The 16968-nt window shown below is 58.3% G+C and overlaps 2 protein-coding genes across 8 annotated transcripts in view; both read right to left on the bottom strand.

Annotated features, from left to right (window-relative positions):
* The window catches only part of SDC3 (syndecan 3), a 46455-nt gene extending 42934 nt beyond the window's left edge, over positions 1-3521 (bottom strand). Inside the window, exon 1 of the mRNA XM_077189799.1 lies at positions 3278-3521. Coding sequence (XP_077045914.1) covers positions 3278-3367 — 90 coding nt within the window. The 5' untranslated portion in view covers positions 3368-3521. The remainder of the gene's footprint in view (positions 1-3277) is intronic.
* Positions 3522-8786: 5265 nt separating this feature from the next.
* The window catches only part of PUM1 (pumilio RNA binding family member 1), a 95520-nt gene continuing 87338 nt past the window's right edge, over positions 8787-16968 (bottom strand). For all 7 annotated transcript variants that reach the window (XM_054648096.2, XM_054648098.2, XM_054648097.2 and 4 more), the window contains exons 21-22: positions 15644-15836; positions 8787-10638 (exon numbers count right to left, since the gene is read on the bottom strand). In XM_054648096.2, coding sequence (XP_054504071.1) covers positions 10507-10638; positions 15644-15836 — 325 coding nt within the window. In that variant the 3' untranslated portion in view covers positions 8787-10506. The remainder of the gene's footprint in view (positions 10639-15643; positions 15837-16968) is intronic.

Below are 16968 nucleotides of genomic sequence, written 5' to 3'. Positions count from 1 at the left end.
TGACCCTACAAACGGGGCTGGGCTGGACCTTGTGCGACTCCAGCTCACACCAGGGAGATCCAACCCACCCCTGGGGGCCGGGCTGAGCCCTGCAAAGCCGTGACACCAAACCCCAGAGCACCCCCAAAGCTCGGCAGACCCTTCCCCATGGCCCCGAGGCCAGGCTGGAAACCAGAGAGCTGCCGAGGCCAAAACACGGAAATCATCACGGGAATGAGGGTGTTGTGTGACCCCCAGCCCTGGTGGGACCCGGAGCTGTGGGGAGCTGAACCCCCCAGATCCCTGCAGGGCAGGGGGTGCTTCACCCCAAACCCCTGCAGGGCCTCTCTGGGGCTGTGTCCCTCATTATCCCTCGGGATCGAGCCAGGGCAGGGTCCGGGGCTGTGGCAGGGAGCAAGGGAAGCCCTTCCACAGTGAAACAACCCCAGAGTAAATCCAGAGCATCCCCGATCTCCTGCATGGGGAGCCAGGACCTGGCCGGCCCCAGAGCCACCCCTGCAATGCTCCAGGGACCTGGGAAAGGTTGGGGCCAATCAACGCTCTCGGTAATTAAGGTGATGAGCTGATCCCTAAGCTGGGCTCCGACAGCAGCCAGAGCCACAACAAAGCATCCTGAGCCTCACCGTGGGGACCTCAGAGCAGGGGGCACTCAGGGCTGGCTGCACCCACCCCCTGCATGGAGAGGAGCCTCTCCTGGGGATCTGGGCTGTCCCACAGGGGCTGAGCCCACCCCTGTCCCAGGAATGGCCGATGCAGGAGCCTGGGTGTCCCTTGTCCCCTCTCTCTGTGGTCCATATCCAGCTCCAAAGGGATGAGGCAGGACCAGGGAGGAGCCTTGGGAAATCTCAGCCAAACCCAAACCTGTCCACAGCACTGTTGGGAATACCCCTCTGGCAGGGACAGGAGCAGCCCCTGTGCCCCAGCTCTCCCACGCTGGCACGTAAAGGGTTACAGGGACTGATCCCAAGGGGATCCATCCCAGCTTCCCCAAAGGCCGGGCCGGGAGGGGTCACGGACTGCAGCTGATCAAAGGGAGGCATCGCGTCCCGGGGAGGTGACACAGCCGTGCCCTGTCCCTGCCCCTGTCCCCGTGGGACGGGCACAGGGACCCGGCCCCGTGAGCTCAAGGGAGCGGTGCCTGCGGGGCTGGGCTCGCTCATCGCGGCTCCTCCGAGCAGCCAGGCCCGCTCCGAGTGCTGCTCCAGGGAAAGGTTCCCTGGCAGGGCCCAGGATCCGGCACTGGGGGAACAGGAATCCCCAAATCCGTCCCCATCCCACCGTCAGGGACGTGCCCGAGCTGTGCCAAGCCCCCGCTTCCCTCCCGGTGGCCCAGGGGAGGAGCTGAGTCTGTCCAAGGAGAACGAAGGACTGAAGAGGGAAGAGAGGGAGAGAGGAGAGGCCTCGATCCCATCCAGGTGGAGGCAGCATCTCCTCCACCCTCGGGAGCATCCCTCATCCCATCACCGCCAGCCCGGCACTGAACAGCCCCACAGCCTCCCCTAAACGGACAAATCCCCCGGGAACGCCAACAGCCTCACCCAGTAACCAGCAACTCCCCAAAAGCAGAAGGGGAAATGCTCGTATAGGGGGGATGAACACCCTCAGAGCCGCCCCCACAGCCCCGGGGTGCCGGGACACCGGCACAGCCTCACTCACCGCCAGCACCGCGGGCACCGGGCACGGGGGGAGCTCCCGGAGGAGCAGAGCCTTCCCCGGATCCATGGCAGAGGGAATTTCGGGCTGGATTAAGCGCCCTTGGATCCGTGCAAATTCGCCAGAGGCGTTGGAGGAGCGTCTCACGTCCCCTCAGAGACGCCGAAGTTGTGTCTGTGCTCCAGAGGGGCAGCGCTGCTGCTGGGCGAGCCGGGAGAACGGCCCTGGTGCAGAAATGGGGGAGCCAGCCCGGAGCACCCCCAAACCAGAGCCCCGGGAGGAGGGGGATGAGCTCCGGGCGATTCAATGCAGCAGCCAGGCCCTGGGGCTTCTCCTCTTCAAGAGAGGAGGATGACGAGGAGGAGCAGCCTTCCTCCCCACCACCCTATCCCGTTGCTCCCGGGCTGGGAGGAAAAAGCATCCTCGGGCTCCTTCCCGGAAAGCAGCGCCCCAATCCCCCAAACTCCAACACCGGGCTCGGGGCAGGGAGCAGGCGGGGCAGGGAGGTTCCCGTGGATCCCTCGGATCCATGGATCCCGGGGGGAGCAGCGGCTTTGGAAGTGCCACGAGCATCCCCGGCCCCTTCTCCTCCGGCCACCCGGAGGGGGAAGAGCGGGCGCTGCCTGCGCAGCCCGGGCTGCGTCTGCCGCCCCCCGCCCCACCGAGGCTGGGGATGCCCGAGGGGAGGGGGAGGCGGAGGGGAAGGACGGGGGGGACAAGTTCCCGCTGCCCCCGAGCAGCAGCAGCAGCAGCAGGGGGGTTCCTCCCTCTCCGCCCCTCAGGGTGGTTTTTAAGGCGTGTTTCGCTACGACCTTCAAACGGCAGCAGCCCGCAGCCCCCTCCCCACGGCCGCCACCCTGCCCGGCACCGCCCGGGGGTCGCAGGGGAGGGGACAGCCCCGGGGGCAGCGCCTGCTGGGCTCGGGGGGGCTCTGAGGGCACCGAGGGGCGGCCACGGGGCAGGGGGCGGGGAGCGGGGCCCCTCGGGAGCTGGGGGACCCCACAAGCCGGGTCCCGGTCCCCGGGGCTGCCGCCCCCCCGCCCGCTGCCGCTGCCAGGCCCCGCACGGTGCCGGTGCCCCCCCGGTACCGCTGCCGGCCCCACGCCCCCCGCCCGCTGCCGATCCACGCACGGTACCGAGGCCGGTTCCGGAGCGGTGTCGCTGCCCGGGGCCGGCCCGTGCACGGTACCGGTGCCACCGCGCACACCCCCGTTCCCCGCGATACCGATCTACGCGCGATGCCGGGGCCGGTCCCACCCCCCTGCCCACGGCAGCTCATCCGCGGGGCCGGTGCCGCCCGCTGCCGGTCCCCACTGCCGGTGCCGCTGCCGGTCCCCGCTGACCCCTCCCGGTGCCGGTGCCGGTCCCCGCTGACCCCTCCCGGTGCCGGTCCCCGCTGACCCCTCCCGGTGCCGGTCCCCGCTGCCCCTCCCGGTGCCGGTCCCCGCTGACCCCTCCCGGTGCCGGTCTCCGCTGCCCCCCGCCCTGCACCGGTCCCCGCCGCTCCCCTGGCGGTGCCGGTGCCGATCCCTCCCCGCAGCCCCCGCTCGGTGCCGGTCCCCGCCGCCCCCCTGGCGGTGCCGGTGTCCCCCGGCCGTGCCCCCGCCGGTGCCCCCGCACTCACCAGCGCGGCGCGGGCGCTGAGCAGCAGCAGCAGCAGCAGCGGGAGGCTCCGCAGCCCCCGGGGCGCCGGCGGCGGCACCTCCCCGGGCATCTTCCTGCCGCAAGGACGCTGCCGGCGGCGGCGGGAGGCGGCGGGAGGCGGCGGCGGGGGCGGGGAAGGGCCTTTGTTGCCGCCGCCCGCGGGAGGCGGGCGGTGGGTGCGGGCGCTGGGTGCGGGGCCGCCGCCGCCGCCGCGCCGCCCTCCCGGCCCCGCCGCCGCCCCGCCCCGGCCCCGCACGGCCCCGCACGGCTCGGCCCGGGGACAGCGGGAGGGGACGGGGGAGGAGCCTGGGGGGGACCGAGGGGGGCTGGGGTGGATTGAGGGGTCCTGGGGTGGATGGGGGGAGCTTGAGGGGACTTGGGACAGATGGGGGAGACCTGGGGTAGATTGGAGGGGACCTGGACACATGGGAGGGGTCTGGGGCAGACTGGGGGACCCTGGGGTAGATGAGGGGACCTCGGGGGACAGATGGAGGGGGGGTCTGGGAAAATTGGGAGAACCCTGAGGTGGATGGGGAGGAGTGAGGGGGACGTGTGGGGGCAGGTTGGGGAGCCAGGGATAGATGGGGGCGACGTGGGGTGGATGAGGGAGACAACGGGGACATCTGAGAGGGGTCTGGGGCAGACTGGGGGACCTTGGGAGGGCAGAACTGGGGGGCGTGAGGGGGGATTGGGGTATATTAGGTGGCTGTGGGTTAAATGGGGGGAGCCTGATGGGAAGGAGGCACCTGGGGCAGACTGGAGGGTGAGCAGGAACAGATGGGGAGGGATCAGGGGCGGGTGGAAGGGGCTGGGGCAGATGGGGTGCACTGGGATGGGTGAAGGAGTACACCGGGGCAAACTGGGGGCAGCCTGGGGTCTGGGGGGGATCTGGGGCACATCAGGGAGATCCAGGGGGAGGTGGGAGGGTCTGGGGGCACCCAGGATTAGATATGGGGAGCCCAAGGTGGTGTTTGGGATACCTAGGGGGTACTCAGGGATAGATGGGAGGGGAAACCCTCGGGCATTCCGGGAATCGCTCCCGGGCCGACAGCTGAACCGGCCTCAGTTTCCCCACTCAGAACCCGGGAGGGAGGTGGGATCAGAGGGCGGGACCATGACGGTGACACCCCCACACCTGCCGGGTGACCCGGGAATGGCTCCACTCTGAATTTGGGTGTTTGGTCACCCCTGGGGGTGGTGAGGCTGCGGGTGGGATGGGATGGGATGGGAATGAGCCATTTCCACACGTGAATTCCTCCTTTCCTGTCAGGGGCCTAAAAAAAGACAGGGACTCTCCTAAATCCTCTCATTTACCCCCAGAATACAGCCCGGGAGGGGCTCGGGGTAGGGCAGGGAGGTTACTGGAACAAAGGAGGGAAAATCAACAAAATTCAGCCAAAAATGGAGCTGAACCCCCTCGGGCTGAGAGAGCAGGGACTCGGCTCCCCAGAAATGCCCCCGAGGATCCTCCCACTGCCCCTGGACTGGAAACTCAGGGAACACCCGGGGGGGAGTGGGAAACATCGAGGGGGCTCTGGGGGCCCCCACCTGAGAGACTCCATTGGGTTTTAATTGTCCTATAATTAGCAGAATCCAAATTAATTGTTTTTAAAGTACATTTATAGAATGAGTGAGAAGTGGGAAGGGAGGGGCAAAACCCAGGGAAAGGTGGGGAGGGGCTGAGGGTGAAAAGGGGTCCCAGGGGCATCCCAGGGACACCGGGGGGGTCCCAGAGTGGGGGATCCCCGGGACAGTGGGGTGGTCCCGGAGCAGGGGGCGCCCAGAGAGGGGGTCCGGGGGTGTCCCTGGGGCCATGGGGGGTCCGGGGACAGGAGGTGGCTTTGGGGTGGGGGAGTCCCGCGGACACCGGGGGAGGCTCGGGGACACCGGAGACACCGAGCCAGGGGTGTCACAAGGCAGGGGGGACCCGGGGACACAGGTGGGTGCCATGCAGGGCGGATTGTGGAGCAGGGGCCACCGGTGCTGGAGGGTCCCAGGGATGGGGGTCCCAGTGCCAGAGATGTCCCCAGACAGGGCTGTTGACCCAACACAGAGGGTCCCGGTGCCGGGGTGTCCCCAGGCAGGGAGGTGTCCCCAGGCAGGGTCCCCGGGCAGGGCTGCTGTCCCCACACAGGGTCCTGGTGCCGGGATTTCCTCACGCAGGGCGGTGTCCCCAGGCAGGGCCGCTGTCCCCACTCGGGGTCCCGGTGCCGGGGTGTCCCCACACGGGCTCCGCTGTCCCCACACAGGCCCCGCCCGGCCCGGGCCCGTTGCTGGGCCTGCACCGCCCCGCCGTGGCCGCCGCCACCCCTGCAGGGACCGGGCCAGGGCCGCAGGGTCCCCGCGGGTCCCCAGCGAGGGGTGGCACCCCAGGGGTGGCCCCTGAAGGGTGGCGGGGCTTTGTGGGACCCCACAGGAGGAGCTGGGGGCGGGCGGGGGGCGCTGCCAGCGGGGCCTTGTCCCCCCGCGGCCGCGGTGACAGCGGCAGCGCCGGTCCCCTCGTGTCCCCTCGGGTCTGGGCATAGCGATGGGACAGGGGGTGGCACAGGGATCCCGGCTGACGGGACAGGTCCCGGCTGAGGGGACAGGTGCCTTCAGATCCCTTCTCCAGCCGCAATCACCAGCCGTGCTCAGGAGGGACCGAGGCAGGGCCTGCACGGAGCGTCCGTGTCTTTCCTGGGCCGTGTCCCCTGTGTCCCTCAGCACGGAGCCCCCGTGTCCTTCCCGGGCCGTGTCCCCTCTGTCACCCGGCAGGGCCAGCACGGAGCCCCCGTGTCCTTCCCGGGCCGTGTCCCCTGTGTCCCTCAGCACGGAGCCCCCGTGTCCTTCCCGGGCCGTGTCCCCTCTGTCACCCGGCAGGGCCAGCAGCTCTGATCCCGCTCCCCAACTCGTCGGGGTGGGAACGGTGCCAGGGCTGGCCCTGGACCCGCAGGACTCTGGGGAACAAACACAGAGCCTGGGCACGCTCCCTTCCTCTGCAGCCAGAATGGAACACTCAGTGCTGAATTAAACATTAAAAAATAGATTTATCTCCCTCATTTTCACCGTGTTTGTCCCCAGACCTGCAGCTGACTGAGCTCCACAGGCACCACCAGGTAAATGAGGTGGTGAAGAGCTCAAGAGACACCCAAAGAGCTCTAAAACCCCAAAGTTCAAGTGTCCGTGCTCCTGCCAGCCATGCTGGGACACAGGGTGGGCAGAAACGCTGGGCAGAAATGGAGTCAAACCTCAAATCTGCTGAATTTAACACCAATGGTGTGGGAAAAGGTCAGTCCCAGTATGGGGTCCCAGATCAGTCCTGGTGTGGGAACAGATCAATCCCAGGATCCCAGATCAGCCCTGGTGTGAGTCCCAGACCAATCCTGGTGTAGGGATCCCAGATCAATCCCAGAGTGGGAACAGATCAATCCCAGTGTGAGTCCCAGATCAATCCTGGTAAAGGATCATCGATCCCAGTACAGCATCCCAGATCAATCCCAGAGTGGGGTCCCAGGGGTGCTGGCCCTGCTGAGGGATGGGAATGGGATGTGGGAAGAGTCCAGGCTTCAAACCCACCCTTTCCACGTGCTAAGCCAAAATAAGTAATTTCCTGTAAAATGGGCATTTTCTTGCCCTCTATCACTTGGCCACTGACCCTGCCTCCGCAAGTTCCCAGATTCATCAGCATTCTCCAAATGTCCCTCTGGAAAAGGGATTTTAAATGCAGCAAAGGGCAACAAAGGGATAGGGAAGGTCCTGGATGCTGCAAATGGGGGAAGCTGGTGGGAAGGAGAGGCTGATTTTGGGGTTCTGTTCACACAGGGAAAGAAATGGGGAGCTGGAGCTTCTTAAATAAGGAATTGAGGGAATAAGGGAGACCAGGACATCATGGGGGCAGCCGGGGATGAGCGGGGGTAGAACCATCAGATCCATGGAGCAGCCTGGAGAAGCACCCAGGAAAGAATTCCTGCCCAAGATCCCATCCAGCCCTGCCCTCTGCCACTGGCAGCCATTCCCTGCCTCCTGGCCCTCCATCCTTGGCCCCAGTCCCTCTGCAACTCTCCTGGAGCCCCTTCAGGCCCTGCAAGGGCTCTGAGCTCTCCCTGGAGCCTTCTCCTCTCCAGGGCAGCACCCCCAGCTCTCCCAGCCTGGCTCCAGAGGGGCTCCAGCCCTGCAGCAGCTCCGTGGGCTCCTCTGGGCTCTCTCCAGCAGCTCCAAATCCTTGATTTTGGGGGCTCCAGGGCTGGGGCAGCTCTGCAGGTGGGGTCTCAGGAGAATCCCCCATCCCTGTGCTCATGGAGCCTGTTTAGGACAGGCCCCCAGTCCTGCACTTTAAAATCATCTCTGGGTGTTTCCCCCCCAAAAAAACACCAGCTCAGCTCCCTCCTTCAGCACGTCAGACTCACAAAGACAGAAATGAAGCCATGAAAAAAATGCCCTTCCCCTGCCCTCCATCCCAGCCCTCCAGCACAGCTCCAGCCCCTCCGTGTCCTGGTGCCACATTGAAGCTCCAAACTCAAATTCAACATTCCATGAACAGCACAGCTCTGAGCCTTCCCTGTGTCCTGCCCTTGTATTGGTGCTCCAATTCTGTGAACAGCAGAGCCCCAGCTCTTCCCTGTGTCCTGGTCCCACAGTGAAGCTCCAAACTCAAATCCAACATTCCATGACCAGCACAGCTCCAAAGCCTTCCCTGTGTCCTGCTCCTACCCTTGCAGTGAAGCTCCCAACTCCAACTAAACATTCCATGAAAAGCAGAGTTTCAACTCTTCCCTGTGCCCCTGGATTGAGGCTCCAATTCCATGAAAAGCACAGCTCCAGCCCTTCCCTGTGTCCTGCTCCCACATGGAAGCTCCAAACTCCAACATTCCATGAAAAGCACTCCTCCAAGCCTTCCCTGTGTCCTGGCCCTGCAGCAAACCTCCAAAGTCCAAAACAGCACTCCATGAAAAGCACAGCTCCAGCTCTTCCCTGTGTCCTGGCCCTGGATTGCAGCTCCAATTCCATCAACAGCACAGCCCCAGCTCTTCCCTGTGTCCTGGCCCTGGACTGAGGCTCCAATTCCATGAAAAGCACAGCCCCAGCTCTTCCCTGTGTCCTGGCCCTGGTTTGCAGCTCCAATTCCATGAAAAGCACAGCTCCAGCTCTTCCCTGTGTCCTGGCCCTGGACTGAGGCTCCAATTCCATCAACAGCACAGCCCCAGCTCTTCCCTGTGTCCTGGCCCTGGATTGCAGCTCCAATTCCATCAACAGCACAGCCCCAGCTCTTCCCTGTGTCCTGGCCCTGGACTGAGGCTCCAATTCCATGAAAAGCACAGCCCCAGCTCTTCCCTGTGTCCTGGCCCTGGACTGAGACTCCAATTCCATCAACAGCACAGCCCCAGCTCTTCCCTGTGTCCTGCTCCTGCTCCAAATTCCAACTCAACATTCCATGAGAAGCTCCAGCTCTTCCCCTCGTCCCCTGGATTGAGGCTTCAAACTCCAACAAACAATTCCATGAAACCCCGAACCAGATTCCAAAGTTCTGTATTTTTCAAAATAAAGATCACACGTTGTTTAGAGACAATCTACACAAGAGTTACAAAAAATAGTCGCCCAGGCAGAAGCATACACAGGTTTGTTAATTATACACATATGGTTACAAGTGTGCTTGCAAAAAAGTTCATTGGAAATATACACAAGGCTCTGTAAATGTACACCGTGTAGTGTTACAATTCTATATTCAAACGAGGAAAATTGACAGTATGTTACATTCACTTACAAGTAGACAAAATGCAAAATACAGTTCATCTTCTGTACAAAAAAGGGGGAGGTGATTCACACTTTACAAGGTGAAAAGGGGCTCTGATTGTAAGGAAAACTAGGAGGGGGCTGTACTTTTGCACTTTTTGTTTCTTACTGTCACAAAAGAAGCAAAACATTACTTTGTAAGATTCAAAAAAACACTATTTGGAACTGAATCAGGTCTGTAGAACATTTAGAAAGGATCTCTACCGTCCAACTAGGTGACAAATAAAACCAAGCAGTTTATTTTTCTTCCTTTTTTGTTTTTAAACATTAACTAGGCTGTATAAAGAGAACATTTCCTTCAAAAGAAAAAATTTACTTCTGGTTGAAATTACAATTTACAATATACAACACTATATGCTACGACCATAAAAGGTGTGAATATACACTGAAATGCACAGGTTTTGCTAAATTCTTTTTTTTTTCCTGTTTTCTTACCAAAAAACGGGTTTTATGTCGATTCAAACTTCTCCACATTTACATTACAGAGGTTTACAAATGTACAATTGTACAGTCAGAAGTATGTTCCACTACTAGGGTACATTATAGATACAGATCAGACATCAAAACAAGAAAATACTACAAATTTTTATATATGTAAAGTCTACACCAAGTATACACTATATATTTATAGAAGCAAGACCAAAGCCGAGTTGGATTTTTTTGTTTTTCCTCATGCTAAATAATCAAATTGTGTCTCTCCAGGTGAACAGAGGAGTGGGCATAAAAAACCCCCCAAATCCTCCACTTTTAGATCATCTCTAGGTGTTTTCTCAAAACGCCAGCTAAGCTCCCTCCTTCAGCATGTCAGTCACAAATAAAATAGAAATAAAGCCATTAAAAAGTCCCAAAACCGGAATTTTGGTGTCTTTGTTTAAAACCAAACTTTAGCAAGTTGAATTTTTCTCTGTTTAGTATTTCTACCAGTGGTGTCACTGAACTAAAATTCCAACTTCTTGCTGATTTTTGGGCTAAAAGGAGGAAAAAAAAAACCCCAAAAAAAGGTATTTGCAAAAAAGGATGAATTAAAAACAGGGTTTTTTTTCCTGTTTTGTTTGTTGTCTTCGAACCAACCACCCTGAAAGTCTCCACATTTGGAATATAGATACAACAGTGAACAAAAATGTGGCCTTCCATGTACATCTGAGACCTATGTACAAGAATTCTATACACCAGTAAAACAGCAGGGCAATTAGTTAATTAAAAAAAATAATTAGTACATGTTATGCATAATAAAATTAAAGAAATTTACAAAGGCTTCTCTTTTTTTTTTTTTTTGTGGTTTTTTTTTCTGCTTTTCTTTGCTTGTTTTTTTTTTTTCTTTTTTTCCTGTGGGTTTTGTTTGTGTTTTTTTAGCAACCGTGGCGGGTGGTGTGGGTGGGTTCTGGGGTGGATTCCTGGTGGATTCCTGGGATCCTGGAGTGCCTCTGGAGCAGCCCCTGCTCAGATGATGCCATTGGGGGGGCCGCAGATGGGCCCCAAATCCACCCCATTTTTCATGTAGTATTTCTCCAGCTTGGCCAGGATGTGCTTGCCGTAGGTGTATTTGCGCAGCGTGGCGATGTGGGGCCGGATCTGAGGAAAAGCAACAAAAAAATGGGATTTAAGACAGAAATAATGCCATGAAAAAGGCCCCTTGCCCTGCTCTCCATCCCAGCTCCAGCCCTTCCCAGTGTCCTGCTCCCGCACGGAAGCTCCAAATTCCAATTCAACATTCCATGAACAGCACAGCCCCAGCTCTTCTCTGTGTCCTGCTCCTGGACTGCAGCTCCAATTCCATGAACAGCTCTGCTCCAAGCCTTCCCTGTGTCCTGGTCCCAACACTGAAGCTCCAAACTCCAACTAAATGTCCCATGAAAAGCAGAACCCCAGCTCTTCCCCATGTCCTGGTCCCACAGTGGAGCTCCAAATTCCAATTCAACATTCCATGAACAGCAGAGCTCCAACCCCTTCCCTGTGTCCTGCTCCTGGATTGCAGCTCCAATTCCATGAAAAGCACAAAAGCACAGCTCCAACCCTTCCTTGTGTCCTGCTCCCACACAGAAGCTCCAAATTCCAATTTAAAATTCCATGAACAGCTCTCCTCCAAGCCTTCCCTGTGTCCTGGTCCCACAGTGAAGCTCCAAACTCCAACTGAACATTCCATGAACAGCAGAGCCCCAGCTCTTCCCCATGCCCTGCCCCTGGACTGCAGCTCCAATTCCATGAAAAATACAGCCCCAGCTCTTCCCTGTGTCCTGCTCCTGCCCTTGGAGTGAAGCTCCAAACTCCAACTGAACATTCCATGAACAGCAGAGCCCCAGCCCCTCCCCATGTTCTGCTCCCCTCAGGATTTAGGAACCTGAGTGGGGTCACACCCATCCCCAGGGTCAAACCAACTCCCCCAGACCCCAAAAGTCTTGGCTGGCACTGATGCCTCAGGTTTAGATTTTCTATTTTTCAGATTCTGTTCTGCTTTGGTGTGTGGGTCTGGGCTTCACATTATGGGATGCTGAGCTCTGTGCACAGAGCAGGGAGACAAAACAATTCCTGCTCCAGCTGGGCACCAAGGACAAATGATCCAAATCTCAGCCCAAGAGCACAAACACCATGGGCTGGAGAGAGAAAAACAAGCAGGGTGGGACTGCAGGGGCTAAAGCTGGAATGGGACAATGAACTGCAAGGTGCAAATGGAGCAGAACTGATCCAAGGGAGAGACCCTGTGCCCGGCCGTGCATTTTGGGGCCATTTTGGTTCATCCTGGGTGCAGCCCTGGCTGGGCTCTGGTGCTGCCCAAGGTGGATCCATGCATCCATTATCCTTTTAATTTATCCTTTTAAGAAATCCCTGCTTTATTCTTTAGCTCTGTCCAGCCTCTGCTCTAGGGCAGCCTTCCCAAGGCATCAGCATCACACAGTTCTGGAATCCAGGCAGTGTTCCCCAATTCCCAGTGGGATTCTGCACAAGGCAAGCACTGGGGCTTTGGATTAAATGGATTCCCACTGCCTGGGAAGGGTCAGATGGGATATTGGGAAGGAATTCCTGGCTGTGAGGGTGGGGAGGGGCTGGGCTGGAATTGCCAGAGCAGCTGGGGCTGCCCCTGGAGCCCTGGCAGTGCCCAAGGCCAGGCTGGAGCAGCCTGGGACAGTGGGAGGGGTCCCTGCCATGGCAGGGGTGGCAAGGGGTGGGATTTAAGGGTTCTCTAACTCAAACCATTCCAGGATTCCATGATTTCCCCATTTTCTCCTCTCCAAGTGGATGTGCAGCATTCCCTGCTCCAAGGCTGTCCACACCCACCACTGCCCCTAACAGGGACCTCATCTCCAACTGCTCCTGGCTCAGCAGCTCAGCCTCCAGTCCCTCACATTCCTGTTGCACTCCAGGGACCCCATTCCCAAAGCACAAATCCAACCTGGCCCCCATTCCCAGCAGGAATGACTCCTGCGCCCAGCAGGAGCAGAGAAGCTCCAATTCCAACCATTCCTTCTCTATCCACCTTCATCTCTTTCACTTTCTCCCTTTACTGACACAACTGTTAAAATCACTTTTCAATTTCATTTTTAAAAATAAAATCTTAAATAAAATCTCATTTTTAGCCCCATGCCAAGCTGCTGTTTTCCACAACCAGCAGCCATTCCCACAGCCCCTGGCTCCATTTTTCCAGGCTTTCCTGAAGCCTGGGATCACAGCTGAAATCACATTCACTCAGGCCCACTTAGCTGTCAACCCTGAGCTATTTTTGACAGCCCCACTGATAATCTAATTTGCATTTTATCCAAGGGCTTTGCTCCATGGGAAAAAGAAAGTAAGAAATGTTAGGAGCAATAATTTGTATTTTTTTTAATACACAATTCTCTGTTATGGATTAACAAATCCAGGGCCCTTCTGCTGCCACAGATAAATTGGGTGTATCCCTTGCCAGATATCCTTATTTAATTATCTTTAGCATTTCTTGTGCACTAAAACAGATTTGGGGTTAAAAGAATGACTCTGAGTGGCTCCTAAACCTAAGATTTAACCTCCCTTAGGATTATTCCAGCTGTTTGTGTTGATTCTGTGCATATGGAGGTCAAAGCAGCTCCCTCACACAAATTCCCACTGCTTTCCCAGAAAAATCAGTCTGGTTTAGTCAAGGATGCTTAAATATAATTTAAAAAAAAAAGCTTCATTAGCATTTGAATGACTGACATTATTCAAGATAAATATATCTCAGCTTTTCCATGCCTGGGTCAGTCAGGATTTCATTTCTCTGGCTGTACCTGGGCTTTTTCATCAAGTAACCCCAACAAATGTCACTGAGGAAAATTAAAATCCCCTCGGCCCCACCCCCATCTAAAGCCTGTTATTCTCCATCCACTGCCATTCTGCAGCCCTGCAAATGTGACCTTTAAAAGCAGGAAAATGAAGATATTCCCTGTTCCAGGGCTCCCTGCCCCTGGAGCAGCAGGCACAGGGGATGGCAGCAAGGCAGATTTCATTGCAAATGGCTTCATTCTGGATAAATCTGAGCTCCTGGGATGGCTGTGCACTCACACACTGCAGGGCAATGCTAAACCATGGGAGTTTGGGGTTTCAGGAGGATTCTTCTCCATGGAAAGGGTGCTCAGGCATTGGAACTGCCCAGGGAGGTTTGGAGTCCCCAGCCCTGGGGGTGTCCAAGGAATTACTGGAGGTGGCACTCAGGGCTCTGCTGGGGACAAGCTGGGGACAGGGCACAGGCTGCCCTCAGTGGCCTTGGGGGGCTTTTCCAGCCTCAGGGATCCCAGGATTCTGGGAAGTGTCACACCAAAATCCATTTAGAAGTGAGAAACAGGATTTGATGAATTGCTGTGGGCTCTGAGGTGGCACCAGCACGGTGGCACCAGGCAAGGCCAGTGGCCTTGGAGGTACATGGAGGGACAGGTGGGGCTGGCAGCCACGGGCACAGGGACACATCCAGCAGGGACACAGGGACAGGCACAGGGACACAGCCACAGCAGACAGGCACAGGGACAGATCCAGCAGGGACACAGCCACAGGGACACAATGGGACACAGCCTGAGGGACAAAGGGACACAGGCAGGGGGACACAGCCCACAGGGACAGAGCAAGAGAGACAGAGCCCAAGGGGCACAACCCACAGGGACACAGAGGGACACAGCCCAGGGGACACAGAGGGACACAAGCATCAGGGACAGAGGAGCACAGGCAGGAGCACACAGAGAGGGACACAAGCAGCAGGGGCACGGCCCACAGGGACAGAGAGGGACAGCTTGCAGGGACACAGCCCTAGGGACACAGGCAGGGGGACACACTGGGACACAGGTAAAGGAGCACAGGCCACAGGGACACCACAGAGCCAGAGGGACACCACAGCCCCAGGGACACAGAGGGACAGAGATGGAGGACACAGCCCCAGGGACACAGAGGGACAGAGATGGGGACACAGCCCCAGGGACACAGCCCCAGGCCCGGGTGGCTCCCAGTGTCACTCTGATGTCCCCAGCCTGGGAGCCACAGGCCCTGGCAGGAGCGCGGCGCCTGCTCGGTGCAGAACTGGGTCACTGGGACACGGGCACTGCTGCCAGCTGCAGCTCCAGCCCAGGGCAGCTCTGTACTCCTCCAGAAAGCTGGAGAGGGATTTGTGACATGGGAATGGAGTGACAGCACACAGGGAATGGCTGCACTCGGACACAGGGCAGGGACAGATGGGACACTAAGATGGAATTGTTCTGGGACCCCATCATCAGCAGCACCTGGAGATGCTGGACAGAGTCCAGGAGTTTCTGGAGCTGCTGCAGGGCTGGAGCCCCTCTGGAGCCAGGCTGGGAGAGCTGGGGGTGCTGCCCTGGAGAGGAGAAGGCTCCAGGGAGAGCTCAGAGCCCTTGCAGGGCCTGAAGGGGCTCCAGGAGAGCTGCAGAGGGACTGGGGCCAAGGATGGAGGGACAGGAGGCAGGGAATGGCTGCCAGTGGCAGAGGGCAGGGCTGGATGGGATCTTGGCAATTGGGAATTGTTCCCTGGCAGGGTGGGCAGGGGCTGGGCTGGAATTGCCAGAGCAGCTGGGGCTGCCCCTGGAGCCCTGGCAGTGCCCAAGGCCAGGCTGGACATTGGGGCTGGCAGCCCCTGGCACAGTGGGAGGTGGCCCTGGGCTGCAATGAGCTGGCATTGAAGATCCCTTCCCACCCAAACCACTCTGGCATTCCCATTCCTCAATCCAGGATGGAAACCAGCACCAAAAACCATTGCAGCAAATGGAGAAAGGCAAGGAAAGAATGATTTCCTGCATGGTTCCAGGTGCCCCCAGTGCCATTTGCCACAGGGGGTTTGGAGCCTGGCAAGGCCTGGTTCGAGAGGTTTGGGCTCTGCCAGGGTGCCCAGAGCAGCTGTGGCTGCCCCTGGAGCCCTGGCAGTGCCCAAGGCCAGGCTGGGCATTGGGGCTGGCAGCACCTGGCACAGTGGAAGTGTCCCTGGGGTGGAACAAGATGAGTTTTGAGGTCCCTTCCAGCCCAAACCCTTCCATAATTTCCACCTCCCAGTCACTGAAACACTTCAACCCCTCTGCCTTCCCTTCCCTCAGGGCCCAGCAGTGCCAGGCTGTCCCTCCCCAGCCCCAGTGCCCACCTTGTGCATGACAATCTTCCTCTGGGCCGGCTCTGCCACGTCGATCATCTTCTGCACCACGTAGTTGGCGTACTGATCCTTCATCATGGTGTATAAGGCACTGTGGGGGCCGTCGTTCATGGTGCACACCTCGTCGATGAGCATGGCCCGCTCCGTGCGCGACGCGTGCGTCACACACTTCTCCACCACATTGCTGAGGGGACACGGCAGCGTCAGCGCGGCGGGAACGGGAAATGGGAAATGGGGATGGGAACGGGGATGGGAAATGGGAATGGGAGTGGGGATGGGAAATGGGGATGGGAATGGGGAATGGGGAATGGAGATGGGAATGGGGAATGGGGAATGGGGATAGGGATGGGGAATGGGGATGGGAATGGGGATGGGAATGGGGATGGGAATGGGGATGGAAAATGGGGATGGGAATGGGGAATGGGGATAGGGATGGGGAATGGGGATGGGGATGGGGATGGGGATGGGGATGGGAATGGGGATGGGAATGGGGATGGAAAATGGGGATGGGAATGGGGGATGGGGATGGGAACAGGAATGGGAAATGGGGATGGGAATGAGGAATGGGGAATGGGGATGGGGATGGGGAATGGGGAATGGGAATGGGGATGGGGAATGAGGATGGAAAATGGGGATGGGAATGGGGAGTGGGGATGGGGATGGGAACAGGAATGGGGAATGGGGATGGGAATGGGGATGGGGATGGGGAATGGGGATGGAAAATGGGGATGGGAATGGGGAGTGGGGATGGGGATGGGAATGGGAATGAGAAATGGGGATGGGGATGGGGATGAGGATGGGGAATGGGAAATGGGAATGAGGATGGGAAATGGGGTATGGGAATGGGGATGGGGAATGGGAATGGCGATGGGGATGGGGAACGGTGATGAGGAATGGGAACGGGGGAACGGGAATGGGGAATCGGGAATGGGGATGGGAGTGGAGATGGGAGTGGGAATGGGAGTGGAGAATGGGGAATGTGATGGGAATGAGGATCAGGATGGGGAATGGGGATGGGGAATGGGGATGGGGAATGGGAAATGGGAATGGGGAACGGGACTGGGAATAGGAATGGGAACAGGGATGGGAATGGGGATAGGGAATGAGGATGGGGAATGGGAACGGGGGGATGGGGATGGGATGGGAATGGGAACAGGAATAGGAATGGGAAATGGGAACGAAAATGGGAATGGGAACTGGGAACAGGAATGGGAACTGGGAAAGGGAACAGGGAGTGGGAACTAGGAATGGGGCAGGGAACTCGGCAGGGAAGTGGGAATGGAGCACAGAAGTGGGAATGGAGTAGGGAAGTGGGA

Source organism: Agelaius phoeniceus, chromosome 22 (genome assembly GCF_051311805.1).
Source record: "Agelaius phoeniceus isolate bAgePho1 chromosome 22, bAgePho1.hap1, whole genome shotgun sequence".
NCBI classification, from domain to species: Eukaryota; Metazoa; Chordata; class Aves; order Passeriformes; family Icteridae; genus Agelaius; species Agelaius phoeniceus.
This window is presented reverse-complemented; position numbering and strand designations above follow the sequence as displayed.